At 44.2% G+C, this 17360-nt stretch overlaps 1 protein-coding gene across 1 annotated transcript in view; it reads left to right on the top strand.

Annotated features, from left to right (window-relative positions):
• Mcm3ap (minichromosome maintenance complex component 3 associated protein) overlaps positions 1–17360 on the top strand; it is a 48941-nt gene that overhangs the window by 3263 nt on the left and 28318 nt on the right. Inside the window, exons 2-13 of the mRNA XM_004631974.2 lie at positions 1046–1053; positions 1458–1536; positions 1773–1911; positions 3742–3932; positions 5281–5420; positions 8205–8402; positions 8655–8923; positions 10062–10224; positions 12591–12751; positions 13454–13695; positions 13980–14185; positions 14979–15079. Coding sequence (XP_004632031.1) covers positions 1046–1053; positions 1458–1536; positions 1773–1911; positions 3742–3932; positions 5281–5420; positions 8205–8402; positions 8655–8923; positions 10062–10224; positions 12591–12751; positions 13454–13695; positions 13980–14185; positions 14979–15079 — 1897 coding nt within the window. The remainder of the gene's footprint in view (positions 1–1045; positions 1054–1457; positions 1537–1772; positions 1912–3741; positions 3933–5280; positions 5421–8204; positions 8403–8654; positions 8924–10061; positions 10225–12590; positions 12752–13453; positions 13696–13979; positions 14186–14978; positions 15080–17360) is intronic.

The following is a 17360-nucleotide window of genomic DNA, read 5'->3' as shown; positions in this document are numbered from 1 at the left end:
TGTTCTAAGTAGGTGCTTTAGACCACTGAGCCATCTCACCAGCCCAAGAGTCTGTATTGTTGAGCTCAAGATTGTCAGTCAGTTCTCACGCAGAAGCCTGAACTGCACCTAGCCTAGGCAGCAAAGAAATTTTTTTAATTTTTAATTTTTAATAATTTTATTGAGAAACAAATAGCAATGAGACAGTTTCAAAACGGATTAGTAGGACAGTTTCAATAATTAATACGTTGCATATTGTTGTCTTCTTAGTGGTTATTCATAGTACAAGATACGGACATGATATCCTGTCCACAAACAAGGAGTTTTTAAAGCAGAAAACCACATGAATAAGGGGTCTTTCACAGTTCAGCAATGTGTGTAACTTGCCTGTGTGGGGGCTTGTTGAGCAAGCTGTTTTTACAAGATACATCTTCAGCTGACTATGTTTATAGGAATTAGATTAGGGAGTGTAGGGAGACAGTTACTCATTACTAAACAGCCTTGAACAGAGGGTGAGGACACATTCCTTAGAGTAGATAACAGGAAGTGTAAGGGAACCTAATAGTTTTCCATAGTTATAGCACAAAATTCAGTTGACCCATTGCATCCCCCACTGGGAAAAGATGTTTTTAAAACATTTTATTTTAAGGTGGTTTTTTTTGGTTTGTTTGTTTTGTTTGCTTGTTTGTTTTGAGATGGGGTTTTGCTGTACAGTTCTGGCTGGCCTTATGCCCACTTTTGTAGCTCCCAGGTTGGTCTTGAATTTGCACCAATCCTCCCTTCTCAACCTGCTGAGTTCTGGGATTACAGGTGTACACCACCACACCTGGTTCTTATTTTAGTTTTCTTTTAGTCTTGCTGTGAAGTTCAGGCTAGCCTTGATCTCACTGTGTAACCCAGGTTGCCCTTGACTCTCCTGCTTCAGCCTCCTGAGTGCTGGGATTAAAGCCTTGCATCACCATATCTGGCTTATTTTATTTATTTATTTATTTTTAAAGACACAGGGTCTTGCTATGTTGTCTACACTGGCTTTGAACTCTGGACTTAAGCAGTCCTTTTGCCTTAGCCTCCCAAGTAAGTGGGACTATAGGTGTATGTCACTGTGTTCAGCTAATTGTTTGTATTTTCTGAAATCAATAAACAGTGTGGGACTGTTAAATGATGCATAATATTCTATCCTGTTTCACCAAAGACCAGAGGCTATCTTCATGGGTTCTATCACAGCACAGTTATTAGTTTTGAAAAGGAGAAGAATGGTACCTGCTTGTGAGATAGGAAAGGGAGAGGAGAGATGTGGTTTCCACACTGGAGGCAGATGATGTGGACAGAGCATGTAGTGCAGCAGGAGGAGGTGTCCTGGCAGAACAGGATAGTGGCTCTTTTTCTTATTTTTGAGTGGCCTTAATGCATTTGCACTTTTCATCCTCATGTTCTTGGGTTGATGTTATCTTCATACTTAGTCAGGGACTGTTTTTTAGGCATCTGCAGCCCTGGCTAAGAAGAAGGGGAAAAGTTTCCATGAGGACGTGACTATCTTTTGGCACAAGAAGAAAATAAGTGAGTTTTCAGTGATTCTTTCACAATCTAATGTTCTGTGTGTGAGGCCTTTTGGCTGGGAGTGCACTTCCTTTTCCTAAGGCCAGTGGGGAGGCTGGATCTAAATGGGTTCTTATGTCTTATAGTTGTTTCCTTGGGCTGTTCTATAACTCTGTGTGTCAGTATTCCTTTGTCAAAAAGAAACTAAAAGTCCAGCATCAGGCTGTGGCAGTATAAACTCTGTTCTCTGTTGTCAGGTCCCAACAAGAAACCCTTTTCACCAAAGGAGAAGAAATCTGGGGATGGTGAAGCCAGCCAAGGCCCAGAAGATATGCCCTTCCAGCACTCTCCTCTTGGCAAGGCCATAGTGAGAGCCAGCGGCCTCCTGAATAAAAGGTGGGACTGATGTCTCCTGCTGACCACATTCAGGAGGGACAGATGAGAAGTTGGGCCACACAGTGACACCTGAGTAGGGATTGAAGGACCATGGAGGGTGGGAGACAATAAGAGCTAGTTGCCTGTAACTGCTGAGGGTAGAGGGGAGGGCCTTCCTGTAGCAGGGCTGTGTGAGGTAGCTGGGGCTGAGACTCCTGGCTAGTACTTGAGAGTGAGAGTCCTGCTATGGGGTGATCCTCTTTCCCCATTCACATTATACTGGAACTGACAAGGTCCTTCCTTGTTTGGGCTGGATATTTTAAAAATCCATCTGGACTTTCTGTGGAAGAAGCTCAGCACAGTTCTGTAGCTGATCCTTTTGCCCACAACTATAGGATGCAGAAAGTCAGTTCGTAATCAGGAGGCTGCTCACCAGGATAGCAGACCTTCTGTCTGCACAAAAGCTGCCTGTACCATGAAGCTCAGGCGATAGTGCCCATGCTGGGCACATCTTGCTTGTCTCAATTCCAAGTCTCACGAAGCTGCTTGAAATTCCATCTGACAAGTTAATGCATATGGGGTAACTTTTCCCCTTAAAAATCTAAATGGCCGTAATAACTGCATTTTTAGTCATCACTTTTTATAAAATAGAAGCTGCTTCTGGGTAGTGATGACTGGTGTAAGGTGTGAGTATGTATGGAGGACTCTTTCCTAAAGACCTGTGCCCTGGGCTGTGGGCCGAGATGCTTGACTGACTCCCAGCCTCCTTTCTCACCTCCCCTGCTTCTTTTGAGTCTCTGCTTTAACCCTTCTCATCTCTTGGCCAGTGCCTTGCTTCCCTTGCTTTCCATCTTGTGACCAGTAATTTAGCTGCTGGTTTGCTTTTTTCTCTTCCTCCATTCAACCACTCTTCTATCCATTTTGACATTTTAGGTTCTGAAAACAGTAGGATATGAGAGAAGATTCAGTCCTGAGTGGCCTTCTGTGAAAAGGAAGTCAGGCAAAAGTGTTAGGCAAAGTATTCCTCAGACTATTTATTTTTTTCTCAGACTATTAAAATGCTTTTTTTGTAATGAATTTAGTTTCTTTGAGATGGAAGTTTATAAATACATAGCTCAGCTGTTTAAATAAGATCATCTCATTCAAAAAATAGGAAATATTTAAAGATTAAAAAACCAATAAATAGGGGGCCGGGGAGATGGCTCAGTAGGATAAGCGCTTGACTGGCAAACGCAAGGATCTGAGTTCAATCCCTGGTTCCGGGAAAAAAAAAAAAACACCAATAAATAACACTTTTGTTCCCATCAGCAGCCCCTAACCCTTTTTTCTTTTTTCTCTCTTTCTTCAGGTGAGTCTCCCCATGTTGCCCATGTTGTCCTTGACTCCTTGGGCTTCAGTGATCCTGCCACAGCCTTCTGAGTAACTAGAACTGCAGGCACATAGCACCATGCCTGGCTTCTTTTCCATTTTATTTTTTACTATTATTTTTGTGGTACTAGAGATTGAACCTAGGGAGTGGATTGCTCATGGTAGGCAAGTGATCTGCCACTGAGCTACAGCCCCAGGCCTTTTTTATTTTGAGGCAAGGTCTCCCTAAATTGTCTTTGCTGGGCTTGAATTTATGAGCCTCCTGCTTCAGCTTCCCAAGTACCTGGGATTACAGGCATAGGATTACAACCATTCCAAGGTTTTTCATTTTATGAGGAAAAGGGTTTTTTTGTTTCTTTTTTCACCATCGACTTTATCAAGATGTTTCATTTCAATGCTTATACTAGCTTTAGCGGTTCAAAAGGTCTTGAGAGACTTGGAAATAGAATGATCCAGGGCACTTGATGTGTAATTTCCTTGTAGTTCTCCAGTAAAGAAGCCAAGTCTTCTGAAGGCCCACCAGTTTGAAGGAGATGCTTTTGACTCTGGGTCTGAGTGCTCCGATGGCCTGGGACTGTGTGTGCCGTCCCTCAGTGCCCTGATAGGCACTGTGGCTGAGACATCTGAGGAGAAGTATCGCCTACTCGACCAGAGAGACCGAATCATGCGGCAAGGTACAGTGCTTATGCGCTGAGCTTCCAGAATCCTGGCACAGTTATGGTGAAGTGCTTTTGGGGGAGACACAAGAGGGAGTGACCCCTTTCCTGGAGCTGTGCTTCTGTTGTCTTGGGGCTCTGATATGCTGCCTCTGGTTATTACTGTCAACCAATATTCCTGGAGTGAGTGCTGTTTGTGGGCATGTAAATGAATCCTTCCATCTACCTGGGTATGTGGGAAGTCGGGCGCAGGGCTATGGACAAACTCATGCTGATTGTCTGCAGAGAGGGAGAAGGGGTGCTCTATTTCGGCATTGTTATGCCTCTCGGCTGCTAAATTGACTCTTTTACCTTCCGAGGATCGTCCCTTTAACATTAAAAATATATGCAGTAACTAAAAAGGAAACACATTTTTTCCTGGTAATTTTTTCTTAAATTTCATCTGTAGGAGCTTCTCTTTTTAAAAAATTTTTTTGAGATAGGTCTCACTATGTAGTCAGGCTGGTCTTTTTTTAAAAAGAAAAAAACCAAGCTGTCACTGCAGTTCATGCTGACCTTGAACTCACTTTGTAGCTCAGGCTAGTCTTGAACACACCCTGATTTTCTTGCCTCAGTCTCCCAAGTGCTGGGATTATAGCATGTGCCACCACGCTTGGCCAGGCTGGTCTTGTATTCGCTGTGCAGCTCAGGTTGGCTTTGAATTTGGAGCAGTCCGCCTGCCTCAGCTTCTTGGGTGCTGAGATTATAGGCCTGCTCTTTGAAATTTCCTTTCTTAGTATGTGGAGCTATACCACTGGCCCTGTTTATTCACAGTTATAAAACTGTGATTGGTGTTACCAGTTACCAGATCAGGACTTAGGTGACCTTCAGTATGTGATTTAATACAGTGACAGAATCCTGTGAAATATCAGTATATTTTGAATGTTTACATGTAAGAATTTTATATTCATAGTAGACATCCCATATCATGATTGTCTTTGTGGTGGTTATAGGAGTTAGTGTACCTCATGGTCTTGACCAGGCTTATTGCTAGAGTAATAATCCACAAGCCCCTTTATCTGAGGCCTAGAGTTTTACAAATATTCTTTTCCTTTGAAGTTTCTGTATGACTTCTGTTTATTTATTTATTTGTCTTTTGAGACAGGGTCTTGCTATGGAGTTCAGGTTGGCCCTGTATGATCTCAAACTTGAAATAATCCTTGTCCGGTAGCTTTTAGAGTGCTGGGATAGCAGGCATGTGCCACCACGCCTGCTTTTATTATTAGTGTGACTTCTAAAAAACTTATATTTTTTCTTTTGTCATTATGAAAATGCCTGTGGTTTCTCAACAACCTTGTGCTACCTTCTTTTGCATGATATCACTCAGCTCGGGTGAAGAGGACTGACCTGGACAAAGCGAGGACTTTTGTGGGCACCTGCCCTGACATGTGTCCTGAGAAAGAGCGGTACATGCGGGAGACCCGGAGCCAGCTGAGTGTGTTCGAAGTGGTCCCAGGGACTGACCAGGTGGGACGCTGGGTCTTCCCACTAAGTGGGGGTTGAAGATAGAGGTGTGCAGGTGGTGGGGAAGACATGGACTATTGTTTACGGTGTTGGGAGTGGGTGGCAGTTATTTCTGCTATTAACAATCATATTAAGCTATTTTGTAATGTGTATGTTTTGTGTAGTATGACTGGACCCACATGGTAATTATGTGATAAGGTATAGATATATGTTGTTTTGTTTTTTTTTAAATGGTACTGAGCATTGAGTCCAAAGCCTTCACACTGTGCTAAATTCCAGCCATTTTAAAAAAATGTGAGATAGTGTCTCACTCAAGTGTCCAGACTGGGCTTGAATTTAGGATCTTCCTGCCTCTACTCCCACAGTGCTGTAATTATAGTGTGTGCCACCACCTCTGGCTTTAGATGTAGGTTTTAAAAGTAGATTTAAACTAGCCAGCCTTGGTGGTACATGCCAGCAATCTCAGCACTTGAGAAGTTGAAGCAGGAGGATTGCCACAGTTTGAGGCCAGTCTGGGCTCTTTAGTGAGTTTAAGGCCACTCTAAACTATTTAGTAAGACCCTGACTCAAAGAAGTTAATTCACAAAGTAAAATAAAAACTTTTAAAAAATAGATTAAAACTTTAATTTCTTTTTCCTTTTTACAATTTCTGTTCTTTTCTGTATTTATGTTCTGTACATTTGAAATTAAGTCCTAGATTTCAATTTGTATCTTTTCATTACCACTGTCGTGATGAACTCTAAGCTTTTCTAAATGCAGCCTATATTTGAATAGGTAGCTCTGGCAAAGCCTGTTTTTATAGTCAGTGGATAGGCTATTTCTAATTTTTTATTGTTTTTATTTTTAATTAATTGTTTGGCATCTTTATGTTATACTTGTGGTAATAAGATCATTTTTTCTGACAGATCTGAAGGGTTTGTTGTTTTGTTTTGTTTTTGAGATAGGGTCTCGCTACATAGCTCAGGCTGGCCTCAAACTTGCAGCAATCCTCTACCTTAGCCTCCAAAGTGCTGAGATTAATCTAAAGTGTTAAGTTACTGTTTCACAGGGTCTGCCTTGTCCTGAGCACGTATCAGTTTGTGTTCCAGGTGGTCTCCTCAGTAGTCTGCACCACTGTTTCCTTTGTTTCACAGTCTTGTTTGTGAGCATCTTTTCTGTCTGGCCAGTGGTTTTGATGCAGAAGCCCCAGCCTAGCATGATGTCACCACAGAGGTCCAGGGCCTGCCCCAAGGCAGCAGGTACTCAGATTGCAGACTTTGGGTGTTCCATATGCCTTCCCTCCTTGCACAGGCAGAAGTATGGGTGCAGGCCTGTATGTGCAGCTGGCCCTGAACTTACCCTGCTGCCCCTCACTGCCCATCCAGTTGTTTCTGGCTGTGTAGACTTGACTTGGCATGTGGAGTGACTATATTTTTTACAGTGCTTGAAAGTCTTGTTACTGTCTATCTTTGTACCTTGGAGCCAGGCAAGACATCACTTCAGTTCTTCCTTGTGACATCCTCTTTTCATAACTTATTGTCATATTTGCTATAACCAACACTCTCAGTTTATTTTTTCTTTAAAATTTTTGGTTTTGGTGGTACTAGGGATTCAAGGGTAGGGGTAAAGGTGCTCTACCAGGGAGCTACATTCCCTGCCCTTTTAATTTCTTTAAGAAATTTTTATTTCTATATTTGGTACAGGGTCTTGCTATGAAGCTGGGACTCATAGTGATTCTCCTGTCTCAGCCTCCCCAGCTCTGAGATTACAGACATGCACCACCATGCCACTTTCTGTGGTGGCATGATGTGACCAGGGTGGGGCCAGCACAGCAAGTGGTACCAGGGATCAAACCCGGGTCCTTGTGCTTGCCAGGCAGGCCCTTAGACCACTGAGCTATCTCCCCAGCCCCGTAATTTTTAATTTTGAGACACGGTCTTGTTAAGTTGCTCAGGGTGTCATCAAAGTTGCAGTTCTCCTATCTCAGCCTTCTGAGTAGTGAGGATTATTGGTGTATACCACAACACTTAGCTATCTTTCAAATATCACCTTTTAACAGAACATTTTCATTTAAAAAGTAAAGGTGGGCTGGTGGTACATTACTGCAGCACTCAGGAAGCTGAGGCAGGAGGACCATTTTGAGTTTGGGGCTAGCCTGGCTTACATAGTGATTTCAAGGTCAGACTAAAATAGCAAGATTCTGTAAAAAAAAAAAGTGTATTTATGAGCATTGACTTTGTATATTATTCTTCCCTCATTTTCTTTTTCTTTGTTTTTTAGCTGTTCTAGGGATTGAACAGGTCTTTGCATTAAGCTACATCCCCAGTGCCTGTCTTTTATTTATTTATTTATTTATTTATTTATTTATTTATTTTAATGTATTTAGTACAGGATCTACAGGGTCTCACTACACAGATTGGATTAGTAGTGATCCTCCTGTTTTCAGCCTCACAAGTGCTGGGATTATAGGTGCGTGCCACCACACCCAGTCTCAATCACCATCTCAGTGCACCCCAGGGGTGGGGCTGACAGGGCACACTGGGTATCGAACCCTGATCCCCATGTCTGCCTAAGCAGGTGCTTTAATCTGCTGAGCTATCTGACCAGCCCTTCTTTTATTTAATCTTGAAATAAGGGCTCAGAACTTGGCTAGAGCTTGCAGTGCTCCTACCTAAGCTTCCTAGAATGCTGGGATCACAGGTGTGTGCCACAATACATGGCTAATTTCCCCCTCATTTTAGTAGGTAGCTGTACCAGAAGGCCTAGTACTTGCCACACAAGCAGCCTTTCCTTATTTTATGTTACCAGGTAGACCATGCACTGGCTGTGAAGGAGTATAGCCGGTCCTCAGCAGACCAGGAGGAGCCCCTGCCCCATGAGCTGCGGCCCTCAGCAGTGCTTAGCAGGACCATGGACTACCTGGTCACCCAGATTATGGATCAGAAGGAAGGCAGCCTGCGGGACTGGTATGACTTCGTGTGGAACCGCACACGGGGCATACGGAAGGTATCACCCAAACTTCTCACTCTCTTCATTTTACTCAGATATCTTCACCTGAAATAAAAATATGTTCCTATTTAAACCATTATGAAACCCTATGCACATCATGGGCTTGGTTTTCAGCTGTTGTATGAGAGATGCAGGTGATAAGCTTGAGTCTTCCCACAGCTGACTGTATGCCCGGGAAGTGTGTGTGAGGAGCATGTGTGGTGTAAGCAGTGGGGTATGTCTGTGTAACTCTCCACCTGCCTTTTCCAGGACATCACACAGCAGCACCTCTGTGACCCTCTGACAGTATCCTTAATTGAGAAGTGCACCCGGTTTCACATCCACTGTGCCCACTTCATGTGTGAGGAGCCCATGTCTTCCTTTGACGCCAAGATCAACAATGAGAACATGACCAAGTGCCTGCAAAGTCTGAAGGAGATGTATCAGGACCTAAGGGGCAGGGGCATCATCTGTGCCAGTGAGGCTGAGTTCCAGGGCTATAACGTTTTGCTCAATCTCAACAAGGGAGACATCCTGAGGTGAGCTTCCAGGCTCAGCTGTGGGCCCCTGGTGTTTGGATAGGCAAAGTATGAGCAGGAAAAGATGTTTTAAGGTAACAGTCGTTGATAGTGCTGAATCTCTATAACAAACACTGGGTATCCTGCTCTGAGCCAGAGCAACTAGGCTGAGCTGGGGACAGAGGGCTAGGAGCCTGCTCTGTTTTTAGCATGTCTGACCTAGACCTCTCTGTTCCTGAGAACTGTTACTTCTCTGTATAAGTAACATGAGAGTACATGAAGGAAGCTCCTCCCAGTGAGACAGGCTGTAAATGAGGACAGGACAGTCAGGGTACCCCATGGGAGTGGTCAGCAACTCACTATTTCCAGGAGGTTCTGTTGAAAGTCTAGGAAAGAGAAAAAAATTGTAGGAAATGAAAATGGTAAGGATAAGTAGACTTTTATATGAGAAGTAAGGCAGGTTCTTGGTCCATGTTTGTGTGGTGAAATGCTGAACTCATTGGTGGCCACTCTCCCCTTTAGTTCCAAGATTCTCTTATTCATGCTGAAATTCTTTTTCAGGTTAGTGTTTTCTCTAAGGAACCTGATAAATGATTGATTTTAATTTTAAAATTAAGCTTTGTTATAATCCTAGCATTAAGGAAACTGAGGCAGGAGGATTGCTTGAAGTTCAAGTCCTGGACTCCATCATAGTTAAGGCCAGCTTAAACTACATAGCAAGCCTCTGTCTCAAAACAAAACAAAACAAACCATGTAAACAAAATTGAGCCTTGAAGACAAACTGTTTATGGAAAATGGCTGTGTAACTTTTCATATATGATGGTTACTCCTTTCTTAAACAGTTTTGTCAAATAAATGTTTTTCTAAAGTACCCCCAAAAGTAAAAATTTCTATTTCTTTGACTTCTTGTTAAATATACGTAGCTGGCAGTTGGTTGGTAAGCTTCATTCACCATGTCTTAAATTGTTGCTTGCAGTTGTTTACTTACCTTTTTAAAGAAAATCTCTGTCAGTCTAGTCCAGAAGGAGGAGGAGGAGGAGTAAGAAAACTGAATTCAGGAGTTTGAATTACTGCTAGGTCCTTCTTTCTCAGTGTCACAGATATCTAGTTGTTTAGCGGATCTGCTTCTGCATATGTCATGTGTTTTGTCTCCTAACAGAGAGGTGCAGCAGTTCCACTCCGATGTTAGGAACTCCCCTGAGGTGCACTTCGCTGTCCAGGCCTTTGCTGCATTGAACAGTAATAATTTCGTGAGGTTTTTTAAACTGGTCCAGTCAGCCTCTTACCTGAGTGCGTGTCTATTACATTGCTACTTTCATCAGGTGAGTGGGTCAGCTGCTCAGGGCCAGGAAGGGAGGCAGTGCTGGTGCTGTCATGGTGCTTCGTGCTCTGCACCCTCCACCGGTGGGACCATCCTCGGAAGCCTGCCATTGCTGCTGAGGGTGCCTAGTATTGCCTGTCCTGGTGGGAGAGGCTGGACAGCAGGAATGCTTTTCTAAGACTCAGATAAGAATCTTCAGAATGACCACATGAGCTCAATGCTATTGTCTTCATGAAAACAAAGAAACCAAAAAGCAAAAACCCTGTATCAGAGTGCACGAATCCCTAACCTTGAAGTTCTTTGTGTTATTAGTTTAACTTTTGGAGTGAGGCTGATGCTGTTCAAGTCATTTCAGCGTGCTCCTTCCTTGCTGTTCCTGTCCTGTGTGCTGGGAAAATAGAGGTCATCAGAACTGTGGGTTTTTAAAAAAAATTTTTTTTTCCATAATTATATTGAGAAATAAGTAGTAATGAGACAGTTTCAAATCAAATTGGTAGGACAGTTTCAATAATTAACACGTTGCATACTGCCTTCCTAGTGGTTATTTGTTGTACAAGATGCAGACATGATATCCTATTTACAAACACTATTAGAACAAATCCCTCTATTCCTTGAATTAAGAGAATGTAGCTATATATCTACCCTAACCGTTTTGAATACACAGATACAAAATGGTCATTCATCTATATCCCCTTTTTTTGTTTAGTTCCATAATTTAAATATTACAGGTGTGTGAACCCAGCAAAGAACTCTGGGGTTTTGCATAAACTGGACCTCAGAATCTCCAGTGTGTGAGCTCCAGCTGGGTGGGGAGAGTTGAGGATCCCATAGAGCAGCTTCTAGACTCCCATGTGCCCTGGTCAGGCAGATGTGACATGAGCAGTGCTGTTACCCTGTCCCCTACAGAAAACTGCTCACTTGCTTTTCACACACCATGCAGTCCAGCCCCTTGAAGGATGGGGGTCTTGGAGGATTCTGCCTAGTAGGAAGGGTGCCCCTGGGAGTTCTCAGGAGCTGTCTTTTGACTGAGACGAGGTGGTTTCTCCAAGTCCTCCTGTTACTAGTGAATAAACCACAGTCACAGTCCAGGCTGAGAATCTTTCACAAATTTGGTCACTATTGTCAGAGAGAGAGAGAGAAAGAGAGAGAGAGAGAGACAGACACACACACACACACACACACACACACGGGATCGAAGCCAAAGCTATACCCCTTCCCCTTTTGTTTTTTGTTTTGAGACAGTCTTAAGTCACTGTGTTGCCTGGGCTGGGCTTAAAATCCTCCTTCCTAAGCCTCCCAGAATACTGGCATTACAGTGTATATTAGTTGTAGGTACATTTTTAAATGATTTCAAGTTGTTAGCTTTAAAAATGGTGACCATTTGAAAAAAATGGTGACCATTTTTAATAACTTTATACCCAAAGGAAGCACAAGTGTTCTTTTCTTTTGAAAAAGTGCTTTGGTTAGTAGTGGCCTGCACAGTCCCCTGGGTATCAGGCCTCATCTTGCCCCTTACTCAGCTCTGCCTCCCTTGACTTCCTGCCCCCTTCTGGCCCCAGCTCGGCCTCGTAGGCTGTGTGGCTGTTGTCCTTTCTGTTCACTCCAGCTGCCTTCTCAGCAGGGCTCCCATCCCCACCCCATTAGTGGTCCTTGTTTTCTGGTGTTGTGTTTCTCCTGTTGTGCTTAATGATCATTAGATGTGTCTTACTGTTCATTTTCTCTGGCACTGGTGTCTTCTCCCTTGTGAGCTCTGTGGGGATAGATCTATTGTTGGTTTTGCTCCCTGTTGTACTCTAAGCATTAAGAAGAGTACCGGGGACATAGCGAACACTTGACAAGCTGGTTTGGGAGGACAAGTGAAATGGGCAACCAGGAGCCCAACACAACATTTTCTGCCAGCATTTTCATGTTTTGGTATTGTCTTCTCTTTTTGAGGTACTTGTTACAATGCTGTGAATAATTTTGTCCCCAGCTAGTATACTTAATTTTGTGTCTTGTGCCTTTCCCTGCTTTCCATAGTTTGCCCGACAGTCGGCACCTCCAAAGTCTTTGGCTGAGTGAATGCTGCAGTTTACTTTCATGCCCTTTTGATGGATGGCTTGTTCTCTGACCTTTTTAATGAATGATACTCTCATGGTTCATCCTTTTTTTCTGAGACTGCTTTACTGAACAACTTCGGTCTTGGGTTGTTACCGAGGGAGGGGGATGTTACCCTTGAATTTGAGGTCAATGCTGCCACTCTGCCATCCTGAGGTACTCGGTGCAGGAGGAGCCATCCATTGTGCTGGCCTGCTGAGGTCAGGGGCAGCTATTTGTCTAACTGTGCATTGCTCTTTCAGGTGACAGTTATCTGGCTTCTCTTTTCAGATCCGCAAGGATGCACTCCGGGCTCTCAGCATTGCATATACTGTGAGCACACAGCGCTCGACTGCCTTTCCCCTGGATGGTGTGGTGCGCATGCTTCTCTTCAGAGACAGCGAGGAGGCGACCGACTTCCTCAACTGCCACGGCCTCACTGTTTCTGAAGGGTAGGAGCTGAGACTGCGACTGTGAGCTTGTATTTCCCTTTTGTTTTTAAAATTCCAATGAAGGTCTGAAAAAGCTCTACTGCTTGCTGGGCCCTGGAGAAGGCGTGTTCTCCATGCCACCTGGGTGTGCACTGCACCTGAGGGATAGTCCCAGACTTACATGCTCTTTGTTGGCAGATTGGGGTTCAGACCAGTTCTTTGTGACTTCAAAGTCACAGATTTTAATGAGTTCCCAGACAACCCAAAGATAAAAGGTTAGGTATAGCATACCTGCTCTGTCCCTGTTCCTGTTCTGGCTCTTGACTATTGCTTTGCTGGCCTGTGAGTCACTAGTGCCCACCTCTTTTGGCTGAGATGAATACACCAGTAGGCCAGGCCAGAGTGTTCTCCACTCCTTTGTAGTCTATATTTTTAGACTATGATGAAACTCTCAAATCATCGCCCAGCAAATGGCACCATTATACTTCACTGTCTCTTACAGCTCCTCCCTCTGGTCCTGTCCTCAGAGAAATGGGGTGACTTTGAGGGAGGAGGGTGTTACCCTTGAGCCAGGAAGAAGTGTATAGGTGTGCATCCATCGCATGGGGCTTTCTGTGCCTACACATAGGCCCTGTCCTCTTCTGGGCTGTTTGGTGCAGGGCAGGGTGTGTGCTGTACCTTTCCCAGTGACACCTCTTTGTGGGCTCTTTGTGGTCTGGATAGCTGTGTTGAGCTGAACCGATCTGCATTCCTGGAACCAGAGGGATTATCCAAGGCCAGGAAGTCAGTTTTTATCACCAGGAAGTTAATGATGTCGGTTGGGGAAGTTGTGAATGGAGGGCCACTGCCCCCAGTCCCTCGTCACACTCCTGTGTGCAGCTTCAACACCCAGAACAAGTACGTCGGGGAAAGCCTAACTACGGAGCTGCCTGTTGGCCCCACAAGGCCCAGTGTGGATGCAGCAGGTAAGTGGTGCAGGACTATCCTCTTCCTGGAAGCCCTATAGCTGAGAACTGCTTGGCTCAGTGCTTAGTGACTCACGTTTTTCTGGGATTTGAGGCTTCTGAGCTGTTCAGAGCCCTCCTGATGCTGCAGCTGCAGTGCTGTTTCTGTGTTCAACACTCCTCTCCTGGGCAGTGAGTCCTCAAGGGAGGGTTGGATGGCTAGCTATCCCTGCATGGAGTTGGGGGTGCACCTAGTGCTGGTCCTGTGCTCTATAGTGCTATGATTTTTTTGTGTTTCTTTCCAGGTGACAGGAAGGGAGAAGAGTGTGGAGCAGGGCCTGATGTGCCTCTCACAGGCCTCCTCCAGCAGCCTCTCCTGCTCCCTGCACCCGCGCCTGCACCTCTGCCTCACGCGCCACTGCTAAACATGTCTGTGGCACCGAGCCTCTTTCAGCCCTCCACACAGCCTGAGCTGCTGCCTCCGAAGCCTGTACCTGTGTATTCTGATGCGGTAGGGCATGTCTTAGGGCAAGGCTCAGTAAGCCCAGTGTGGATGAGTTTCCTTACCCCGCTGCTCTGCCCCAGGTTGCTCTAATGCCTGGTCTCATTGGAGGGGTGCCAGGGCAGTAGAGCTGGGGCCAGTGCCTCAGGAGGTACTTAGCAGGACCCAGTAGATGGGCTGACCAGGACTTGTGGGATATTGGCAGTGCTGTGTGCCCACAAATGTGTGGCCTTGGGGTCAAGTGTGGGCTCGCCACTTCCCAAGTGTGAGACTCAATTGTGTTTCTCTGGCTGCTCAGGGACAGGTACTGGTCAATGAGGCCACTGCAGGGTCAGGGAGTCCTGAGCAGGAGCAGAAAGAATGGCTTCCAAATGGACAGTGTGAGCTGGGTGTACTGGTGCACCATTGTAAACCCAGCACTCTTAAAGGTTGAAGCAGAAAGCCAGCCATTTTCAGCCTAGCATGGGCAGTTCAGTAACTCAGCCTTTCTCAAAAGAAAAACTTTCTTTGAAAGGAGTGGAGATGTAGCTCAGTAGGAAGACCCAGGTTCAGTCCCCACTATTGAAAAATAAAATTGAAGTTCCATGTTAATAAAAGGGTACTGTGGGGCCATCTGCAGAGTAGCTCTCTGGCAGGTTTGCCATGGCCCACCTGGGACGCACTTTTCTGTTCCTCAAAGACTATTTCTGAAGCAGTGCACAGGGCAGTTGCTGTTCTAGGGACCACACACCTTATCTTAGCTGTCTTCAGATTTCTGCCCTGGGCAGGACACTCCATCTGACCTGTACTGGTCTCTCCGTAGGACCTGGCCCAAGTGGTAGATGAGCTCATCCAAGAGGCCCTCCAGAGGGACTGCGAGGAGGTGGGCACGGCTGGGGCAGCTTATGCAGCTGCAGCTCTAGGGTGAGTGGTAGTGTCTGTCACCCTCCTGCCCTCAACTGCCTGCTCCCTGGGGGCATGGCTGTCCCTCTTCTTCCTCCTCAAAGCTGCTCTTATTCTTAAAAAATTTTTTTTAAATCATTTATTTATTTATTTGGTACAGGGTCTCACTACGCATCTGGGACTCATAGCGATCCTCTTGTCTTAGCCTCCTCTCCAAAGGACTACGGGCATATGCCGCCACACCCAGTTTCAGTGATGGGCACAGCATGTCCAGGGTTCTGGGGCTGGCACAGCATGTGGTACTAGGGATGGAACCCAGGTCCTTGTGCTTGCCAGGCAGTTGCTTAGACCACTGAGCTATCTCCCGAGCCCTGCTCTTATTCTTTAAGAACCTTGCCACTCAGTACTTACGATGTCAGTTTCAGGGACTTTGCATCTCTTTAGCTCTATTCTCTTTTTTTTTTTTAAATTTTATTTATTTATGTGTGTGTGTGTGTGTGTGTGTGTGTGTGTGTGTGTGTGTGTAGCCAGCTCAGCCCACCAGGGGGCGGTGCTGGCCGGCATGTGGTGCTGGGGGATTGATCCGCGGTCCCCGTGCCTTGCCAAGCCTGTTCTAAGTAGGTGCTTCAGACCACTGAGCCATCTCACCAGCCCCTAGCTCTATTCTCTAGGTAGGCAATTTCTCAAGTTCCTGACTATAATTTCCACTCGTAAATGCTTTGTGAGCAACATTCAGTTTATTTATTTATTTTTTTTGCGGTTCTGTGGGTGGAATGCACAAAATCATGCACACACTCTACCATATCCCCAGTTCTTTATTTAATTTTGAGACAGAGTTTCACCAAGTTGCCCTGATTGGTGAACTTGCAATTCTGTCTCAGTCTTGGGAGTAGCTATGATTAAAAGTATGCATCACTGTGCTACGCTAAAGTTTATACATGTTAAAATGTTTTTCTTTAAACTTTGAATATAACTCACAATTCTAATACAGAGTAGTTCATTATAAGATTAAAGATAACCACTTTTCTTGATTTAATCCTAATGTAATAATTAAAACTTTTCTAAACTCCCTCAATTTTTGTGAAGTGAATTGAATCCAAAAATTTGATAAATCTGATTTTCACAAGGATTTCAACCATCTTTTAGTATTCCCAGTGCATGTGAAGTGGCTCAAATATAAAAAAAAATTTTACTGTTTTTAAAAATATAGCTATTTAGGAGACTGAGGCAGGAGGATCACTTGTTCAAGACCACATATTCAAGATCAATCTGGGCAACATAGTGAACTCCATCTCAGAAACACAAACTTGAAGAAAACAGATCCAACAAAAAGCTTAACCTTGTCTATATGTTTGATTTTTTTTTTTTTTTTTTTTTTTTTTTAGATGGGGTCTTTGTTGCCCAGGTTAGCCTTAAACTCCTAAGTTCAGGTGATCCTCTTGCCCCAACCTCTCCCAAATAGCTGGGATTATGGGTGCATGCATCCATACCTGGTTATTTTTTGGGGGAGCAGGGAGTGGGATACCAAGAATTGAACTGAGGATCACTGTACCCCTGAGCTAAGCCCTGCCCCGGTTGATTATCCTGTCAGTAAACATAAAGTGTTTATTTAACAGAACTGAAAGGAAATGTTTTAATTGGGTGTAGTGGAACACGCCTGTAGTCCCAGCACTTGGGAGGCTGAGGCAGGATTGGCATGAATTTGAAGCCAGCCTGAACAATGTAGCAAGATTCTCAGAAAACCAAACTAAAAAAAAAAAAAAAAAAAAAAAATTACAAATTTTTTTCCTTAAGCAGTGATAAAATATACATAACAAAACTTATGATTTTAACTATTTTTAGGTTTATGTTTCCATCACCTCTATTTCTAGAACTCTTCCAACATTTTAAGTAGAAACCCAATACCAATTAAATAGTAATCTCCCCCACCCTCCATCCCACAACTTCTGGTTATCTCTAGTCTACTCTTTCTGTAAATTTGGCTGGTACCTTGTAGAGTGGAATCACACAATAATTGTCTTTTTGTGTTTGGCTTATTTCAATTGGCACAGTGTCCTTAAGGTTCACTCATGGTGAACCATGTGTCAAAAAGTTTTTAAATGACTAATATTCCACTGTATTGGTGTACAAATAACTGTCCTTACTTGCAGTTCTTATCAGTTCATGGCTAGGGGTGGTGTAATTGGTGAATCAGATAATCTGTTTTGCATTTTTTAGGAAATACTAATAGGAAGTATCTCATTGTAATTTTGATTTGCATTTCTCTGAGGACTAGTGATGTTAATCATCTTTCAGGTGCTTA

This window comes from Octodon degus, unplaced genomic scaffold (genome assembly GCF_000260255.1).
Source record: "Octodon degus isolate 3935 unplaced genomic scaffold, OctDeg1.0 scaffold00045, whole genome shotgun sequence".
NCBI lineage: Eukaryota > Metazoa > Chordata > Mammalia > Rodentia > Octodontidae > Octodon > Octodon degus.
This window is presented reverse-complemented; position numbering and strand designations above follow the sequence as displayed.